Source organism: Lemur catta, chromosome 6 (genome assembly GCF_020740605.2).
Source record: "Lemur catta isolate mLemCat1 chromosome 6, mLemCat1.pri, whole genome shotgun sequence".
In the NCBI taxonomy this organism is placed as follows: Eukaryota; Metazoa; Chordata; class Mammalia; order Primates; family Lemuridae; genus Lemur; species Lemur catta.
In genome coordinates this window covers 46,898,222-46,918,473 of record NC_059133.1, presented here as the reverse complement: position 1 = coordinate 46,918,473, position 20,252 = coordinate 46,898,222, and the positions used below count along the sequence as shown (strand labels likewise).

The 20,252-nt window shown below is 37.5% G+C and overlaps 1 protein-coding gene across 5 annotated transcripts in view; it reads left to right on the top strand.

Moving 5' to 3' along the window:
* Nucleotides 1-28: 28 nt before the first annotated feature.
* Nucleotides 29-20,252, top strand: part of MSRB3 (methionine sulfoxide reductase B3) — a 226,249-nt gene continuing 206,025 nt past the window's right edge. For 2 of the 5 annotated variants that reach the window (XM_045553428.1, XM_045553431.1), the window contains exon 1: nucleotides 58-249. In XM_045553428.1, the coding sequence (XP_045409384.1) occupies nucleotides 63-249 (187 nt within the window). In that variant the 5' untranslated portion in view covers nucleotides 58-62. Of the gene's footprint in view, nucleotides 250-869; nucleotides 947-20,252 lie in introns of those variants that run through there. The other 3 variants (XM_045553427.1, XM_045553432.1, XM_045553429.1) reach the window with 3 other exon arrangements.

Sequence of the window (20,252 nt, the reverse complement as noted above, 5' to 3'; positions counted from 1 at the left end):
CCCTCGCTCGTCTCCTATGCTCATATTTGGACTCGGCTGCCCGTGCCCAGGAATTTCCCGTCATGCCTCCCGCCGCCCCGTCCGTCGCCCGGAGCCGGGAGGGAGGGACGGAGGGACGGAGGGAGGCTCGGACAGCGGCGGCGGCGCCCGGCCCTTCCATGAGCCCGCGGCGGACCCTCCCGCGCCCCCTCTCGCTCTGCCTCTGCCTCTGCCTCTGCCTGGCCGCGGCTCGCGGCGCCGCGCAGTCCGGTAAGCTCGGGCTAAGCTCCCCGCCTCGCCTCGCGCCTCCCACCCGACCCTGCCAAGTTAGGGTGTGACCCGAGCCCGGGTCCCCCCGGAGACCGGCTGCGCCCCGGCCTCCTGCGGGGACGTCCCTTCCCGAGCGGAGAAGGGGCCGGGAGGGCTGCGCCCCGCGCGGGGCCGAGGGGCCGAGTGGAAGGAGGTCAGGGCCGCCCCCCCGCACGGCCCCGCCGACGGAGGCGTCTGGCCGCCTCTCCGACACCTTATCCCGTCGCTGGAGCGAACCTGAGCCCGCGGAGCCTCTCGCCCGGCGGGGCCCCGAGGGAGGGATCTGGCGGGGCGGCCCGCGAGAGGCCGGGGAGGGGGCGCGGGCCCCGGCAAGGGAGGGTGCGGGCCCGCGGCGGGGGCTACCCCGAGCCCCCTGCTCGGCGCGAGTCGGCCCCGCCGCGGTGGCCGCCCGGATAACGGGCCCCGGGGGTGGGAATTGGCCGGCCGGGCCCGCCCCGCCCCTGCGCGTGTCTGAGGAGACGGGGACGGGGACGGGGACGGGGACGGGGACGGGGACGGGGACGGGGACGGGGACGGGGCGCGGCGGGCGGGAGCAGGGGCGCAGCGAGGGGCGCGCTCGCCCTCCGCGTCCTCGGCGCCGTGCGGGCCGGGCTGGAATTTCATAGGCCGAAACCGAACAGAACCCCGACTTTGCCAGGTACCAGTTCTGTGTTTTTGTTTTTAAGCGGAAGAAAGCGTGCAAGTCAATTTTGTAAGTTTTACACCGGACTGTTTCAAGTCAAAGTATATGAATGAAAAGTGCTGTTCTTGCTATATTTGGTTTAGGGTTGTGAACTGTCAAGTGTGCTAATTCTGAAGTCGTAACACTGAGATTTTTAAAGGCAATTTTCTCTGAATCATGTGGGAAATATCAGGAGGATTTTTTTGTATGGGTATTACTATAAAAAAGCAGTTATTTGAAGGTACAAATGTAGGGTTTAAAGTAAATGTGCAATTGCGTGAATTTTTACATTGGTGATGAGTAGTCATCAAAACTTCTTGGTTCTTAATGTTATCTGGAATGGAAGAACAGAGATAATTCCTTAGAGCTGAAATTACTTAGGAGATTTTAACTTGCTTTTGTTTTTGCCACCAGTAGACTAAACTGTCAAAATAAGATGTGGCTAACTAGGGCTTATAAATTAGTTGAAAGCTGACTCTGTGAAACAAAGATTATATTCGGTACCCTCTGGTTTATCTCTTCATATCAGCATTGGTGGCAAAAATGATTTTAAAAGATAGTTTTGTTTATAAAAAATCTTCAGGGCTCATATAAATTATACAATTGTCAGTTCTGATTAATGGTAGATATTTATAATACTTAACTTTATCAAATGTGCTGTTTATAAATAGTAATTTAAGCAATGGTATCAGTTTTGTGTTTGTTTCTGAATAATATTGTTTTTCAAAAAGAACTACTTTTTATAGATTGATATTTTAGAAGTAATTTTCCTGGTACTTCTTGGAAACACAATAGGTTCTAACTTCACATTTTATCAATGGATTTCTAAAAAATACTGTGCTGGATAAAAAATAATGGGTTGTATTGTCGGGAAATAAATATATGCTTTTTCTTTCTTTTTTTTGCCTCCGTGATGTGTAGACTTACCTAATACTTGTGGTGAAACAGCCCTTGAAGACCAAAATCCAGTGTACTGTGGCTCCTTGCCAGTAATTTTGAACACCAAGTTTATATTTGGACCATTTAAACATTATTCTTTTAATTTCGGTCCTAGCTGATACATCAGTCTAATTTCTGGTGACTTTTATTAGGGTCCTATGTAAATGTCTGGACTTTTTTTATATTAAAATAAGTAGTTCTTTGATATTTAGAATTTTGTCACAGTGCCTTAAACTGCCTGTCTGCCAAGGTTGCAGCATACGTCATCTAGATTTTGAATCAACACACTGTTTTTTGCTTTTAAAGGTGCTTGTTCCAATGTTTTCTTTTGTTTTTTATTTTTTTGCTTTCCATCCTAATTTGTACTCTTGTTCCAATGTTTTAACTAAAATATTAACTCATAAGTCAAAAATCGTTAGTTTTGCTTAAGTCAAGTAATAAGAATATCCAAAAAATATCCCAACAGTAGGATTAATTAGATATTCTAATACATTTGGTATTTATTAATTAAAAATAGATTTTAAACCATCAAAGAGCAACTTTAGGAAATGATGCTTTTTGGTTCTATCATACTCTGGTCACAATCCCTTTGATTTTATCTGGACCTGTATAATTTATTGCAGTTAGGGATTTGGTTGATGAATTTGATTCCTGTGTTTAGCTTCTTCCTTTGTAAAATTAGGAAGCTGGATGTAGTTTCCATGTACCTTCTAACTCCAAGATCCTATAGTTTTGTTTTTGTTTATATAACCCTGTAGCCACCCACTACATCTAGTTCAAACTTCTGATTGTCAACCTCTGACTTGCTATACATGTTAAACTGGTCTACCTGTAGTCAAATCTGATGGGTGTGGATCCAGCTTGGGGGAGCTTGGATCTGCCTTGGGATCATCTTGATACCCAGCACATGCCTGCAGATGTACGTACCTGGGCAGAGTTCCATAATGTTAAACTTCTGTAACTTTCCTCCCCTCATTTAATTTCAGAAAGTGCTAGTTATGCCATAGGGTAAATGCCTAACTACTTTCGGAAATGGTTAATCTCAGGCCGTAAGACAGTTTGATATTAAGTTTTGGTATTTGGGTCGGGGTTAGGGATATCACCAGAGAGCACTCAAACCTTCCTGTGGTTGGTAAGGTTGTGTTTAGTTTCCAGAAGAAACACCCTATATTGGGTTATCACCTTTTGATCCTACGTCAGAGAAGACTGAATTCAATCTACCTATATGATTTATCAAAATTAAATTGGGTTTGGGTAGGAGGGTAATCAGCTATTTAATTTGCCTGTTGTTAGTTAGCATTTCTTATTGCTTCACAGATACTTCAAGGCTTTACCTTGAATATTCTATATTTTCTCCTTCCTGGGCATGGTGAATTTTCCTTTTAAAATGCTCAGCATAATCCCTGATCCCTGTTTATTTATTTGTCTCTATATTATATCAAAGTCATACTTATGACTTTTAAGGAAATACAGAGAAAAAAGTATAGAAAACATAGATCTGTAATGAATCAAACAGTTGACTTTATGGAAGATTTTGGTTATTGCCTCATTTAAGCTTCTGTTGCAAGTAACAGACATGAACTTGAAGTAGTTTTAGTGAAAAGGAAGAAAGGAATTTGTCGGAAAACCATTGGAAGCCAAATGCAGACAGACCTTATTAGGGCCTGAGATCAGGGACTGGAAAACCTGTAACATTCCCTGACTCTAGTATTTGCCTTTCTTTGATTCACTGTTCTCTTTTTGCTGACCTTTTTTTTTTTTCTTTTCATGGTTAAACGTGGCTACTCAGCAGCTTCTGATTATTTTTGTGTCTTTTTATAAGGAGAGACTAAATTATTGATCTTGATCCTAAATTTCCGAAAGGAGCAACCTAATAGACACAGTTTAGGTCACATGGCTGATCTAGATTTTCCCTCAGGTCTCTTCTAATTCTAGAGTTATCTGGAGTATGTAGTATATCCATTTAGATGGTTTGATTTTGCATTTTTAACATTTTGTCTCATGGGAATATAAGTCCTTAAAATATATAATTTGCTCTTGATTGCAGTGTGCATGTAGAATTGTATGACACCCTCAGTGGGATTCTAGGATGTTGGGGCAGTTCCTATTGCTGCAGGAATGCTGACAAGGAAGCCTATGGAAAATAAACTTGAGTACATACATTTGGGAATTATAATGCTTGGAATCCAAATGAATTGTGAAAATTTTCTCTGATAACAACTAATTCATTCTACAGATGATCACTGGCATATTTTCAGGAATTCACTGAATAAAATGCTGAGCTCAAATAGCTCTTTAGGATGAGTTCATTAAAACTATATAAGTGATAGAGATATTCAAAATAGTACTAGTTTAGGGACCAAGAATTCATCAGTTATTTTCCTATTTCTCATACATCTAGCATTTTCTGCCTCTGTCTTTCTTTGAGTCTGTTCCTGTTTCCTGGATCTCTTTTCTGAGAACAGGTTGAAGTATTTAAGGCCTCTGTCAGGTGGTAGTTTGTGAAGTCTTCCTCATATCACAGAATTTGGAATTTCCTTGTGCTTCTAAGGCATTTTGCACCTTGGTTGGAGCACGACTTTTACCATCTTGTGTTATATTTAAGTCTGTATATATTCATCTTCTTCACTGGACTATAAATTCCATTAGGCCAATGAATCACCCAGAAGAATTCTTACAGGCTCTTAGCACCCATGTTCCCAAGTATAATAATTCTGACTCTTTCAAATATTCTGCTGCTTTTTTCTTTTGACATTGGAGCTCAGTCACACTGCTTTTTTTCCTTAATACTTGCCTATTTCCTACATTTTGCTGGCTTTTCTATGAACATTCTAATTTCCCATATGAAGATCAAATATATATTTAATTAGAATGATAGGATGTTTTCCTGTAAACTGAAATGGCATGTGGAAGGAGAGTGTAGCAGGCTCATGTGGAAGGGAATCAGGTTTTGTTGAGCATCCAATATTTACCAGTTCAGATAGACAGAATAGGTGTAGAAAAAAAATGAGCATGTATAAAGAGGAATAGTGAGATGATAAAGTATAAAGATGGAAAATTAGGTTTGGCCTACAACATGGAAGGATTTTAATGCTAGGCTAGAGAATTCCAGACTGGGTTAGTAAGCTATGAGATTGAAGTTTTTTGATCCTTGAAATATCATAATCAGGGTTGAATTATAGGTTATATTATCTAATAGTTCAGAAAATGAACTGAATTGGGAAAGAAACAACAGGACTAATGAAGAAGTGTTGTAAGAGTTTTTGTTAAAGAATGAAGGCCTGAACTAGGGTAGTAGCAATGCAGAAGTGTTGGTGAAGTACATTGGACAGAAATAATTAATTGTATATTGGGAAAGAAAGAGAAGAATAAAAAGTGACCATAAGATGTTAAGCTTGGACGATTGAGAAAATGTGAACTAAGAGCTAGGGTGTGGGGGGAAGTGTAAAAATAAGTTTTGTTTTATATCTCTTGCATTTGAGGTGCTGATAGGACTTTTCACGTGGAAATGTATAGTAGAATCACAAGTGTGAGACCGGAACTTGTCAGGAGAGCTCAGGGCTGGAAATAAAACGTGTGAGTTGGGAGGGTTAAAAATGAAAAGAAGAGTGCATTTTTTAGCTGGAATAAAAAGAGGGGTATAGGAAAAGCATCACAAAGAAGCTAGAAGTTGATCTGGTTTTGAAAGATGCCCAGTTGGTATATGACATTCTGTTCGTCAGCTTTCCTTGTTTAGGGGACATCACATTTACCGCCTGGACAGATAATACGTGGAAAACACTCAACAAAGGGTACTTTATCCAGAATGACCTTTCTAAACTGCAAAATTGTTGCTGCTACTTCCTTGCTTAACCTACTTTCAGTGGCTCCTCATCTTTCTTAAGATAAAGGACTAACTCCCTAAATGTCTCCATCATCGCTAATGTTAGCTTTGAATACACGTTCTCACACTCCTCCTTGTTCCTCCCTCTTCTCCAAGAAGGGACAGGATGTGAAGAAGATGTGATTTCCACCAGATGGAGTACTGTTTGTACTTTTTTTGGTCCTTTATGAGTACTTTTTTTTATTGCCATGGTCAAGTTCTTATCCACAAAATAATTGTTGCTAACTTCCCAATCTAAAATAAAAAAAATTATGATAAATCAGATCCCTCCCTCTTTTTTACGGAATGCCTTGCTTGCCTTGTCTCTTCAAGGTTCCTGTGGGCTTGAGTTGGTCGACCTGGCCTCCATACCCTGGCCTCTGATACTTGGCTGTGGTAGCCGGAGCAGCACTGTTACCTAGCATCTTATGATTGGCTTATCCAGCTGTGTGCTGACTTGGAAACTTCAGCCAGTTTATTGATATCTGGCTTCCTGAAGGACAGCTGAGGGAGCTTTATTTACACAGATTTTAGAGGTTTTTAAAACGTGGAGATGACTATAGGTGACATAGAGAAAGAATGGTGTTATAGGACGTGTTTTCTCAGAGTCTAGCTTCCAGACCAGCAGTATATCCTGAATCTAGATTTCTAAAAATGGTACATTTTGGTAACATTTGTCTAAAGTGACACATTAATGTACAGTATTCAGAGTAATTCTGACTCTTTAAATTAAAAATAATGGGGACCCTTCCATATGCTAGTAGCTGTGTTTTTAGTATCTGTTGATTGAGAAAATACACAATAACAAAAAGCCACTATAAAACTTTGAAATGAGTTTTTGTAAATATAAAAGTATTCTTATGTATTTGGAAGGTACGCATATGTGGAAATTATGACTTACAGACTCTATAGACAACACTTGATTTATTGCTTTGTGGTTACTCTCAAGGAAGTTCTGGCCTCAACTTTGAGCAGCTCATTGTCCTCTCACTTTAGGATGTGGTGGAGACTTTTGTTTGAAAATTTGAGCCATAACTGAAATTTTGGAATGACAGGAAAACTCCTCAGCATGCTTTTACAACAGCAATTGCCTATTTTCTGCCAGACGATGTACTTCATACTGGACTGTTAAAGTCTCAGGGATTAAAAGTTAGATACACTATGTGTACTTTTTAAAAATTACATTTTTAGGTATATGAGCATCATTCTTAGGGCTATGAAATGTATTAGATGATTTGCATATAAGTACATACCTACAGTAGTCTTTGTTATGGCCATGACATAACTGTCTTCTATTACTATAAATTATACAGTGAATGCTTATGGTTTATTGGGTCAGTTATTCTATTTGAAGACAAAAAAATTTTTCAGTACATATGTCAAACTTAAGGTATTGTTGAAAATAAGCCTGTAGTACATGGTAGAGTCAGGACAGCCCTTATATAAATCAGAGAGTCAGAAAGCCCTAAATTTTGTTTGTTCTTTCATTTGTCTTTTGTTTTTATTGTGTTTGGTTGTCAGAGAATTTGGATTTGGTTGGGGTTCAGGGAGAATTATAGTGCCCATTAGAAGTGGATATTTATTTTATCTTAGATTAGTAGTGGTATGTAACTAAGGAAAGGTAGGGCCGTATCTCCCTATACACAGTCCTGGAGATTAGATAGGGCAATGGGTGAGAGGCCACAAGTGATCTTGGAGCTCTGGTGGCATGGTAGTTGAGAGCAGAAAAAGAAAAAGTACACTGTATTCCTTGTTTTTGATTTCTTGGGGTGTTAATATACCTTCCAGTCTGACCCCCTTAGGTGGTCAGGAAGAAGGAGGGTTGAGGGCAGAGGATGTTTACCTAATGTGCAGACCCACTTGATAAATTACAAGCTAATTTGCATATTTGCATCCTTGTGTATATGTTCATGTTGCAAGGGAGTCAGTGTAGTGCTGTGAAAAGAACATTGGATTGCGAATTGGAAGACTCAATTTTCCTGGCCCTGTTCTTGCCTAAGTCATTTAAGCTGCTAGTGCCTCAGTTTTCATATCTGCAAGATGAATAAATTAGACTAGGTAACACCTCATATTACTTTTGTTTTAAGATTCTGTAATTTATGGGTTGTCTAAAAGTCTCCAAGTAGCTTCCATAATTTTTAATGTAAATAACATGATTAATAAATGATACAAAATTATGTCTTCCCTTTTTATGTTTTGTTCAAGTTGGCTATTTTGTGGAACTAAGTATAAATATTACTCTGTTTCTGAGATCTGATGTTTGAACTTTGTAGCCTAGTGTGCCCAGTAATTTGATCTTTCACCAAGGTTATATAACCTTTTAAAGATTTAGTATTTATTTAAAGTATAGGTTATAATGTGTTAGAAGCTGAATATTGCATTAAATGCTAGAAATTATACCTATTTTTCTAAATGTACAGCTAGAAATTATTTATGTTTGAGAATATATCTCAGATGGGAAAAGTCCTCTTTTAACAGGATATACCACCAGTGGAATTTGTCTCTGATCATGCTGTCAATATATTTAACTCTCAAAATTAGTTAATCTTGGTCTTACCATTTTAAAAAAATGTTCACCATGAACTTTATAGGAAAAAAATCTTTGCTAATTTGATAGGTTAAAAAAGTGTCTTTTTTTGCCTTTAAAATTTATTAGTAAGTTTTCGTCCTTTTTATTATGAAACATTTTACACATACAGAAAAAATATATAATGCCTATATAAGGTATAAAGAATAATTTTTTAAAAATTTGGGTACCCCCATCTAGTTTCAGAAATGGAATTTTAAAGCAGCCTGGGTAACCTTCACCAGTCACACCTTGCCTCTGCTTAGAGGTACCCACAGTCCTACATTTTGTGATTAACATTTAATACAAAACTATGACTGATAAACTCTTGTCGCTTTCTTTATAGTTTTACTGTAGATATATCTCTACATATTATATTATTCAATTTTGCATGTGTTGGGACTTTATATAAATAGTATCACCCTGCAAGGATATCTTCTGTGACTTGATTTTTTTCCCCACAAAATTATGTTTGTGTCATCTATATTGGTGTATGTAACCCATCTTTTAAAAAATTAGCATTTCTTTTTTTATCCATATGTTTTTCTACTTTTTAATTTATTTATTCTCCTTGCACATTTATCCATTAGAATTTTTGTGTTTCCCTGTGGAGTCAAATCTTTGTATTTTCTTCTTTTGCTTTTAAGCTTTATCATCTTTGCATCAAATAATAATAGTGATGATAGTGATAGTAGTAGCATATATGCACACACAGATGTTACTATATGCTAGGCACTATTTTAAATATTTACTTATTTATTTTTGGTGTGGAAGCCTGGGATAAGTATTTGTTATTTACATATATTAACTCACTTAATGCTCATGACAGTTTTATCAAGGAAATATGGTATCATGATATGGCATATATTAAGATTAGGGACTGAGGCATAGAGGTATTCAATAATTTGTATGACTATGATTTATTCTAGGCAGTCTGGCTCCAGAATCTATGTTCTTAATCATTACACTATTTTGGCTCCTATGTAGTCTTTTCTTTTAATTATGCTTTTTCCCATTTAAGTTTTTAAGACACTAAAACATTTCTGTGACATTCAAGAGAATGTCCCTAGTATTATGTTCAAATGGGTTTTCCTGTACATCACCATTTGCCCAAAGTCATGTAGTAGTTTAATTCGCTTCATGGTTAGACTGTGATTTTATTATATAGGCTTTTAAAAAAATTATCTGGGATTTATTATTGATTTTCTTTTTCCTAATTAGAAGGAAAAATATGCCTTCTTCATTATTCTTCTAAAATCTTTCAGTTTTTTACTTTTGGTCTGTGGTTTGGAATTGGTTCCATTGATTTCCTATGCTAGTTTGGACCAGTTTCTTCGTATTTGGACAATGACTTCCTCTTTTGAAAAATATTTGTCTGACCTTAGATAAATAGCTTAATCTTCCTGAGCCTTGGATTCCCAAATAAGTTTCATCTATTAAGTAATAATTATTTTATTAATCAGACATTTATAATTTTTAGTCATAACTTCCTTTTGGTGTGAAATAATGAAGGGAGATCATGAGGGAAAATAATTAAATAAAAGAAAGTTCTTAACAGTGTTTGGAAACTACTGGTTTTACCCAAACCCCTACGATTACACAAGAGGAAACTTTGGCAAAGAGAGATAAAATCCCTTTGTGCCATAACTTTGTTGGACAGCTTTAATTTTTTCCTAAAATGGCTAATTGATTATATTTTTTTCTTATATTCTGTGACTTTTTGATGTCTTCAAGTTTTCCCAAGCTCTTGGATAATTTCCTAATATCCCTTGTTTAAACTTGCCTAAATTTCTCTCATCTTAAAAAACAAACAAAAAGCCTACTCAACCCCACCCACTTTGTGATCAAGCTGTTTTACAAGTTGCTTACATCCTTGCTGTCTCTCTGTCTGCCATCCATCAAAAATATGAGTATGTATTAAACTCTCTTACATGTCAAGGCACTACCTTGTCTAATCTCCCAGGATATAGTATGAAGCAGAAAGACACAGGCCTTATTCTCAGGGGCTTTCCTTCTCTGTTTGGAACCAGCATGGAATGTTGTAGAAAGAGCTAGAAGACTATTTTGTGGTAGGAGCAAGAGAGAGCATGGTTAGAGTTAAGGGCAAAGAGAAGGGCCAGACTGTATGGGGATTTTAGATCATTATGAGAAGTTTAGATATTATTCTGTGTGATGGAAACCATTAGGGGATTTTAAGTGGATAGTGGCAAGATCTTATTTGCATTTTAAAATAATCACTTTGGCTGTTGTGTGGAGAATGGATTGTAGGGGCCAAGAGTGGAAGCAGGTAAAGCATATAGAGCTATTTCAGTGGTTCAGATAGGAGCTGATACTGGTTTGGACCAGGTGATGGCAGAACTGAGACCTTGTTGATGTATTGGATATAGGGTCTAAGGAAAAGGGAAGAAACACCCACACCATTCCATTGAAACTGCTTTGGTTGAAGCCACTAATGATGTCTATATCATTAAGCCCAGTGGACTCAATTTCGTCCCTATCTTCCTGACTTCAGGGTATTTGATACACTGACCACTCAATTCTTTTAGAAGTAGTCTTTTCTCTTGGTTTCTAACTCTGTTATTAGATATGTGATCTTAGGCAAGTTAATTAAGTTGTCCGTGCCTCAGTTTCTTCACTTGTAGAATGGAGATAATATTGTACCTACCACACGGGTTGTTAAAATCATTAAAGGAGAAAATATATGTGAATTACTTAGCACAGCGCCTTTCCCAGAGTTAATTCACAGTGTTAACTGGCAACATCATCATCATTATCATCATCATAGTCATCATCATTTTCATTCTGGGCCAACAACTTTCCTTTACCTCTTCCTTCTCTGGCCACTACTCCTTAGTCTTCTTTGTTACTTCTTTCTCCTTCAGCTCACCTCTAAATGTTGAAGTTCCTCAGGGCTCTGACATTTTCTTTTCTCATTTAATACATTTTCTTAGACAATCTTATTTACTCCACGGCTTCAGTTTTATCTGTATACAACCAGCTCTCCCAAATCTACCCATCAGCCCAGTTCTCTTTCCTAAACCACATACCACTTTCCTCTGTGTCATCTCCACTTGGATGGTTATGTCTTAGGCACCTTAAACATGTCAAAAGCTGAACTTTTCTTTTTTGCTTGAACTTAGGCTCATTCCCTAGCTTAGAAAATGTTACTACCATTTGCCCAGTTGCTTGAGCCATAATTGGAGTCTTCCTAATTTTTTTAAATCTATCTCATGCCCTGCATCTAGTTCTTTTTCTAGATTTCTTCAGTAGCCTCCTAGTTAGTCTTACTACCTTTGTCCTATGTCACTCCCACCCATTTTTCACCTTTAAGTCAGGGTTTTGTTTTTAAATTTGCAGATCTGAGCATGTTGCTCCTCTTCACTTAATTCCCTTTCTTTTTAGGATGAAATTCCAAGTTCTTTTAATGGCTTCCAAGATTTGCATCTGTCATCATTTCCCGTTCTACTCCTCACTGACACCTTCCAGCACGCTACTCTTCTTTCATAATCTTCAATGAACTACACTCACTTTTATGTCAGGGCCACTGCTCATCTTTTTCTTTGTCTGGAACACTTTTATCATTCATAATCTGAGCAACAGTCATAGCATTTAGTTTTTGTTTGTTTGTTTGTTTGTTTGTTTACTCACCCAGGCTGGATTGCTGGCACAATCACAGCTTACTGCAACCTCGCACTCCTGAGCCTAAGTGAGCCTCCCACCTTAGCCTCCCAAGTAGCTGGGACTACAGGCCTGCACCACCACATCCAGCTAATTTTTAAAATTTATTATAGAGACTGGGTCTCGCTGTGTTACCCAGGATAGCCTTGAACTCCTGGCCTCAACAATCCTCCCAAAGTGCTGGGATTACAGGTGTGAGCCACTGTGCCTAGCCTATTCTTAGTTTAAATATTACTGCCTCTGGGAAGGCTTTCTCATGCTCTCACCCCCCCTCCCCCCGCAAGCTAGATCACGTCCCTCTGTTATGTAGGATCTTCCCTCTCTGTAGGGATCATGGCATCTTATTTTTCACTTTGTCCCTAGCTTCTGTTTGTTAAATAGAGTAAGGGATGAATGCAGCATGGACTTGTACCGTTTGGGGAATTGAGAGGCCTTCTGAGCTAGTGTGTAATTTGCCTTAATCTTTCAGGGTGACAAAGGGGGGAACAGAAAAGTTTAGGTTTACCGTAGGTTTGCTAGAGATGGGGGAAGCAGCATCAGAGCTGAGGGTGGCTCTAGCAAGGAGGTATTGTCTTGGGGTTGAAGTTTCTTTTCTGTGATTGGAGTGCTATCCAGAATTACCAGGTTAGTGCCCGCAGTATTTCCTGGGTTTGGCTGTCTTTTTCAAAAGTTAGCATGGCAGTGCTTTCCAAATCCTTGAAAGCTAGGCATGAGAACACAGAACTCCTGTTTCCTGTGGCTTCCAGTGTCAGAACTGTTCATCAGAGTTACCTGCTGGATCCAGATATATTCCGTGCTGGTTATTCAGCTCTCTTCAGACCTCGTGGCCTGTTTGCTATCTGGCCTTTCTTCCTTCTGCTTAGGCTCCCAATGGGAATCTGCTGGATTGTTTTTCATGAACTTGCAGGAACAATGCATGTGAGATGAGTTGGGGATTGGCCTTCGATACATTCTCTGTGCACTGTATCTAGCAGCAGTTTTTCAAAGTGGGTTTATTCTTTTTTAGTTTCCAGTGCTGATGTTGGTTTCCCCCTATTTTTATATTCTATTCGCCATTTTGATGGCAACTGGGGGGAATCTGATTGAGGGAGAATATGAGTGAGTTTTCTCTTGAAAGATATTTATTTATCTTGCCACCTATGTCTTCGTGTGTGCGTGCACACGCATGTGCGAGCTCTGTTTCTCTCTGCTTCTTTTTTTTTTTTTAAATCCCTCTATGCCATTTCTTGGTTTTGTAATGACTCTATATGAGTCATTATTTTTTAACAGGCACATTTAAATCATTTATATTTTATGCCCCGGACATATTTGGTGACACTATGTCCTGTTGTTTTCTGCTCTGTGTTTTTTTTCCCCCTTGGTTTTCAACCTTTTGTCTTATGGTTTCTATGTTTTATTTGCTTTTATCTTTCGTAGGGACTATTTTAGGTTCTATGATCTTGAAAAAGTGTTTAAAAACATTAAGTCTTACCTAAACTAATTATTAAACTAAAGAAATATGCGACAGTATTTGACTCTTCTCTACAGGAAAAACTTAGGAGCCTTTTCTTTTGCCTGCTCTGCCTTTGTTAGTTAGAGTGGGGCCTATAGATCCATGTGATTATTATTGAATTATTGTTATTTTTATATTGTATGTTATCCCTTTTTAGAATTATTTTTATCTTTTTCATCAAGTCATACCACATCAACTGCATTCAGTGATTACCACCACACCTTTATATCTTAACTTCGCCATCCTTAAGGATATTTTGATTCATAGATCATTTGGCTGGAGTCCATTCTCAAGTTGAAGTCTTTTGTTTTGGTAGGGAAGGATATATGTATGCTCATTTCCTGAGCCCTTCTGTTATGTGAGGAAATTAAAGACTATTATATAACATGTTAACTCTCCCTTGCAAGACAACATTTAATTGAGAAGAGGATTCTAGAAAAGCATAATTATGAGGCTGGAAAATCTCTATATAGAATAACCTGAATGTGAATAATATTGTAATTATGGAATATAAAAAGTGTTCTATACAGAAGAATCTAGGAACAAGGGAATTTGCTAGCATTCAGGTGACAAATTATACCAGTCACAAAGTTATTTCTGGGAATTCAAGCCCTCTAATGTTATAGATAGTTCTCAGGGTCACAATGTAAAATTAGTTATAAGTCCTAAAACAGTTTTCTCTTTGAATGAGAGTGAGTGATATTGGCAGTTTTAGTAGAATTGCAATTATATTTATAACTCCTATTATGCTGTTTAGATTGGAGTTAACCAAAAGTTTATTTAATCAAATTCCTATTTTATTAGTGCATTTGCCTCATGCATGCATAAAGTTAGACCGCTCTCTATGATTGACTGAAACAGTTGATTGCAAAATTTGAAATTTTTCTTTTTTGTCAAATATAATGAATTTTCTGGTAGTCACTAAAACATAATTGCTGAAATGGAAAAAATAATTGAGTTTTCTGTTAGACAATCAACTTATTCTTATCCTATCTTATTCTTATCCTATCCAAAACTAAATTAATTAAACCTTCCAACACCCCTCCCCCCCACACACATATACATTCTCTCTCTCATACCTCCTCTTAACTTTTCCTTTTTGGTAGGGAAAGTAAAATTCACTAAGCACTCTTCTAGATACTTTTGAAAACATTATCTCATTTAATCCTTCCAAAACTTAATGAAGTGTTATTATCTGTATTATACAGATAAGGAAACTGAAAATCTAGGTAACTAATTTGCTTAAGGTTTATTAGCTGGATAAGTGATAGAGTCAAAATATGAACCCAGTTCTGACTCTTTCCTGTACACTGCACTGTGTAGACAGCAATACAAGACTCTAGTCCTGTGGGAACTAGGACAGTATGCACAAAGATGGGGAAAAACAGGAAGTGACATTTGTTCAGTTATATTACAACATTTATTGAGCTTTAATTTTACAGAGTTGAAATACAGCTGACTACTTTTAAGGAGTTTGTAACAGAGGCAGTTTATAAACCTAAACTTCTAATTGCAATAATAGATACAATAACAGAGGTACCAAAGTAGGAAGTAGTGCAGAGGAAGAATTGATTCATTTTCCAATGAAATTGTTGGGGAAAAGGACGCAGAGGACAGCTGTGAAGGAAATGATATCTAAATATATTCCACATGTGAATGATATATAAATAATATCCTTCCCAGAGAGGATTATGTCTAAATTGGCTCTGAAGTTTAAAAGATAAGAGTCCATTCTGTATATAATATGGAGGATATGGGTGGTATGGTGAGGGTAGAAAAGGCATGTGGGAAACAATAACTAGTTGGCTATCATTGGAATATTATATTTATTTATGTATTTAACAAATTCTTATCGAATGCCTACTAAGGATTAGGCATTGTGTGAGGTACTAGAGATAAAGTAAAAGATAAAAGAGTTCTTGGAGCATATAGTGTACCAGGGAGTGTTGAGGATTTAAGTTACACAAGTAGGAAAACAAATGAACCTGGTAGATCTTGAATGCCAGGATAGTTTGGTTGCATTTTCACCTGTGGGTGCTAAAGAGTGCATAGCATCTGCAAAAGTGCTATGCACTGCTTTGACCATACCATATATGGCAGTGTGGAGGGTGGATATGAAGGGAATCAGATTAGGGGCAGGAAAACCGGTAAGAGACCATTACTTACTCTAGATGAGAGATGAAAAGAAAAGGATGTATTTGAGCAATATCTTGCAAATAAAATTGACAGCGCTTAGTGTTGTTTGGATATGATTGGTTAAAGTAGAAAAGTATTGAGGGTGACTCCCAGGTTTGTGGTCTTAGTGGCTGGGAATAGTTTCTAACAGGATCAGGAATACAGAAAGAATAAATTAGTGAAGAAAGAAAGAGATGAATCCACTTTTGGACATGATAAACAGTTTGAAGTACATATGGAATATGCAAATTCTTTTTAAAATATGTTTTTATCACCTGAAATGAATAAAAAAGACACTGTAGGGCAAAGTAGAAATTTTGCAAAATATTTTATTTCTTTCACTTTATGATCTCATTCAGGACTTCTCCTCCCTCCCAAGCCCAACATGGTGTCAAAGGACAGTTGATAGATATCATTAAGATCGACTTTTTATTGGAATAGAAGGAGTCCATTTTCATAAAACTTCTCTTTTATCTGCTATATCAGATGCGAGCCACAATGCATACCATTATTAGAATTTTACTTAATAATTTCTCATTTACTTGCAGTTTCCAGTGCTAAAACTTTCTATTCCTGGAATGGTGGCAAAGTTCTCACTTGAAATATTTGAAATATGATTTAAGAATGTGTATTTTTAGGGCTTATATTTAACTTATTAAAAATAGCCTTTTAGTGATATAGTTGGTGCAGTTTATAGCCCCAGGCACATTAGCAGGTTTTTTCTTTGGATGAAATGGTCTGTTGAGGCACTGCATCTTTTTTTGTTTGTTTTGTTTTGCACATGTAAGCTTTATTTTTATCAAAAACCTGCACATAGTTCTTGGTACAGGGGAACCTCAGCCTCCAGCTCCGCCCCTCATTCCTTTGAAGTAAGGTTTTTCAATCCTTATTCTTATGGTAGTTACTTCCATAATTTTAGTTAATACAGTTATAGCACTATTTATTGATTCATCATTTCCAGGTAATATCCAGTAAGGATTTATCTGCTATCACTTTACCTTTCTGTTTACCATTGTTTACTGTTTTGTTGATAATTTAATTTTCCTATTCACTTTTGTAACATTAAATGTTTGCTTATCAACTTTTGATAGACTAGAGGCTAAGCTGCTGTGACAGAGATTTCAAGCGGAGAGACTTATAGAAAGTAGAAATTTAATTTTCTTTCACATAATAGCCCAGCGTTGGGTTGGTGAATAGCTTCGTGTCATGACCCGTTAGGTCTGCCCTCATCAAATAGCTTCCATCTCCGGGTTCAGTGGCAGTTGTTGCCATTTCCAGGAGGGAAGAGGAAATCCAAAGCAAGTGACTATGTCTTTAAAGGAGGCGACCTGGAAGATTACACATGATATTGACTTACTTTCCATTTTCCAAAACTTAGTATCATATTCACATCTAGTTGCAAGGGAAGCTGAGGAATGTGGCTGTATGTTTAGATAAAATTTCAGGGGGTTCTGTTACTAACATATTATTAACACGAAGAAGGGAGAATGGATTTTAGGGGTCAATTAGCATTTTCCAGTCTAGTTACTATCTCCTAACTCTGTAAGATGAGAATCCTGATACTCTTACCCTTTCCTCCCCCTTTCTTTCTGGGCTTCTTTATATTTTGTTGCTATATACTTTTTGTTTCATAATGTGAGGTTGTTAATGTTTACAGTCTGTTCTGAAGCCACAGCCAAATATCTGTCCATAGATTGCCTCTAAAAGATTATATTGTTATGCCTGTATATACATCATTTACTTCCAGATCAAAAAAGTAAGCTATAACTACAGTTCCTTCTTATTAGGTTCATGGTCATGATCTTTGGGCCTTTGGAAGGGACATTTTCTAGCATCATGGCAAATGGATTGTTTTTTCTTATATTTATTGATTGATTAAAATCGAAGCATTGTATCTGTAAGGTCTGGATCTAGGCATTAACTTATTAGATCAGTAAGAAAGCTGCAGCGAATGTGCTTAGTGCCCATGAAGCTTTCAATCACAACAGGAAATAAAATCTTCACATTTCGTCATTTTATTGGGACCAAGAGCTACTGAGTCAGTTTAACAGCTGAGGGAAACCTTTAGTTTTTGAAGTGTTAAGACCAGTTTGTCCACTCCAGGTGATGAAGGTGAACCAGCCTCTTTTATCTTTTGATGTCTGGATATGAGAGGACAGCCATATCTTCTGACCAAAGTAAGAATCTCTTTGGGATATTTAGGAATAGAAGGAATGCCTAATGGAAGAGAAATTATGGGCTTTTCAAAGTGGTCTCATTGTCCTTGGCATTAGACTTCTCCTCCTTCTAGATTCTATTACTTTCTTAAATAAGGACAGCAATCTGGGATACTTGGGTCCCTGCCTGTGAGGAAATTTTAATGTGGTAGAAGAGATTAAAATAAACTTTAGTTCAATTTCTAACTCCATCATTTATTGGCCATGTAACTTTAAGCAGGTTATTCTCCAAACCCTAGTTTCTACTGGAACAAATAATCTCCAAATCCCAATGGCTTAAAATACTGAAGGTTTATTTCTTGTTTGTGCTATGTGTTCATTGTAGGCCAAATGGGAACTCTGCTCCATGTCTCCTTACTTTGGGATTATGATTAATGGAGCAGCCGCCATCTAATTATAGAACATTGCTGATCCCTGTTGCAGAGGGAAAGAAAGCTTTAGAGGGTCTCACACCAACAGTTAAGTGCTCTGGCTTGGAAGTAACACACATCATCATTTATGCTCACAATGTATTGCACAGAACTAGTCACATGGTCCTACCCAACCATAAGTGGGTCAGGAGGTGCATTCCTACCATGTGCCTGGAAAATAGAGAGCCAGAAATACTGGGTGACTAGCAATAATGACTACCACATACAGGAGTACCTACCTCAGGTAGGTGAGGATTAAATGAAATTTTGCATACACATACTCATTCACTTTGTATAGGTGCTCAAACATGATTATCATTAATAATAATATCATCATAATAAAATGTATTCATGCAAATATTTAAATAACAATATTAAGTGGCACTAAAGACTTTAAGATCATAAGACTATATCATAATGTATATGAAAGTGCCTTGTAAATAATAACATACTGTGCAAATGTAAGTTGATATTATTATCTAATAGATATTAGAAGATATAGCATTAGAACTTGGTTCAAGGTTGAAGCTAGACTTTTGTACTTATCTATCAAGAAGTGGTGGTTGAAATTGTAAGAATAGGTGAGATCTACAAGAAAGAGATTAAACAATGTGAGATACTGAGGGAGCTGAAGGGACAGCTCTGGAGCATAATCACAGGAAATCAGAAAGAAATCTCACAAGTGATAGAGAAGTAATTTCTGGAAGGGGAGGAAGGAAATATGCTGTGTAATACCATGGAAAAGTCAAAGGAAGAATCTTTTCAGTAAGGAAAATGAACCACACAAAAAATGTCACTAAGAGGCATTAAGCTTCAGTATTGTGAGTTCTGTGGGGTGTTAACAAATAATCAACAGAAAATATTACTTAAGGAAGAAATAATTAATTTTAGAGGTGTTTATGTGCCAGGTACTCCTCTACTAGCAGTTTTGTGAGGAAGCTATTATAAACTCCCTTTTTATAGATGAAACTTTCAAAGCTCAGAGTAAAGCTTGCCAAATGAAACCTAATGCATCAGTGAGAGAGTCTGAATTTGAACTCAAGAACTAGAAAAGTAAAAACACATTGTTATATATAAAAACAACAAAATGAAATAATCCAAAATTTGAAAAATTCTGAAAGCACTTCTTTTATAATAATCAAAATGATTTGTTTGTGGGTTTTGCTTTCTTGTTTATACTTTATAAAGATTAAGAAAATCTTTTTAGGTGAAATACATAATACATAATGGAAGCTATAAACTGTGAAATCAACGTACATTTTAGAAAAATAAGACATTTATGTTTTATATTGGTGATAGAAAGAAATTATAAAATACTAACATGAGAATGACTAAATCCCTGCATTTTGACTAAATGCTTTACAAAATCCTGATAAAAAGGTGGCATTTAGTAGAGTTATAATGGCATCAGAAGAAGATGAACAGGCCGGGTGCGGTGGCTCACGCCTGTAATCCTAGCACTCTGGGAGGCCAAGGCAGGAAGATTGCTCGAGGTCAGGAGATCGAGACCAACCTGAGCAAGAGTGAGACCCTGTCTCTACTAAAAAGAAAGAAATTATCTAGACAACTAAAATACATAGAAAAAATTAGCCAGGCATGGTGGCACATGCCTATAGTCCCAGCTACTTGGGAGGCTGAGGCAGAAGGATTGCTTAAGCCCAGGAGTTTGAGGTTGCTGTGAGCTAGGCTGACGCCACGGCACTCACTCTAGCCCAGGCAACAGAGTGAGACTCTGTCTCAAAAAAAAAAAAAAAAGAAGAAGAAGGTGAACTTTTGCCCATAATTCTATTTTAATTATATCATTGGTGTACTTTCTTAATTGATATAGTGTAACCCTTGCATTGTAAATATTAGGTATACTTATTTATGTCCTTTTGTTTTTATGTGAAATGAATAATATAGAAAATGTAGATGCTGCAACATGTAGATATAGGGGTTCTAGCC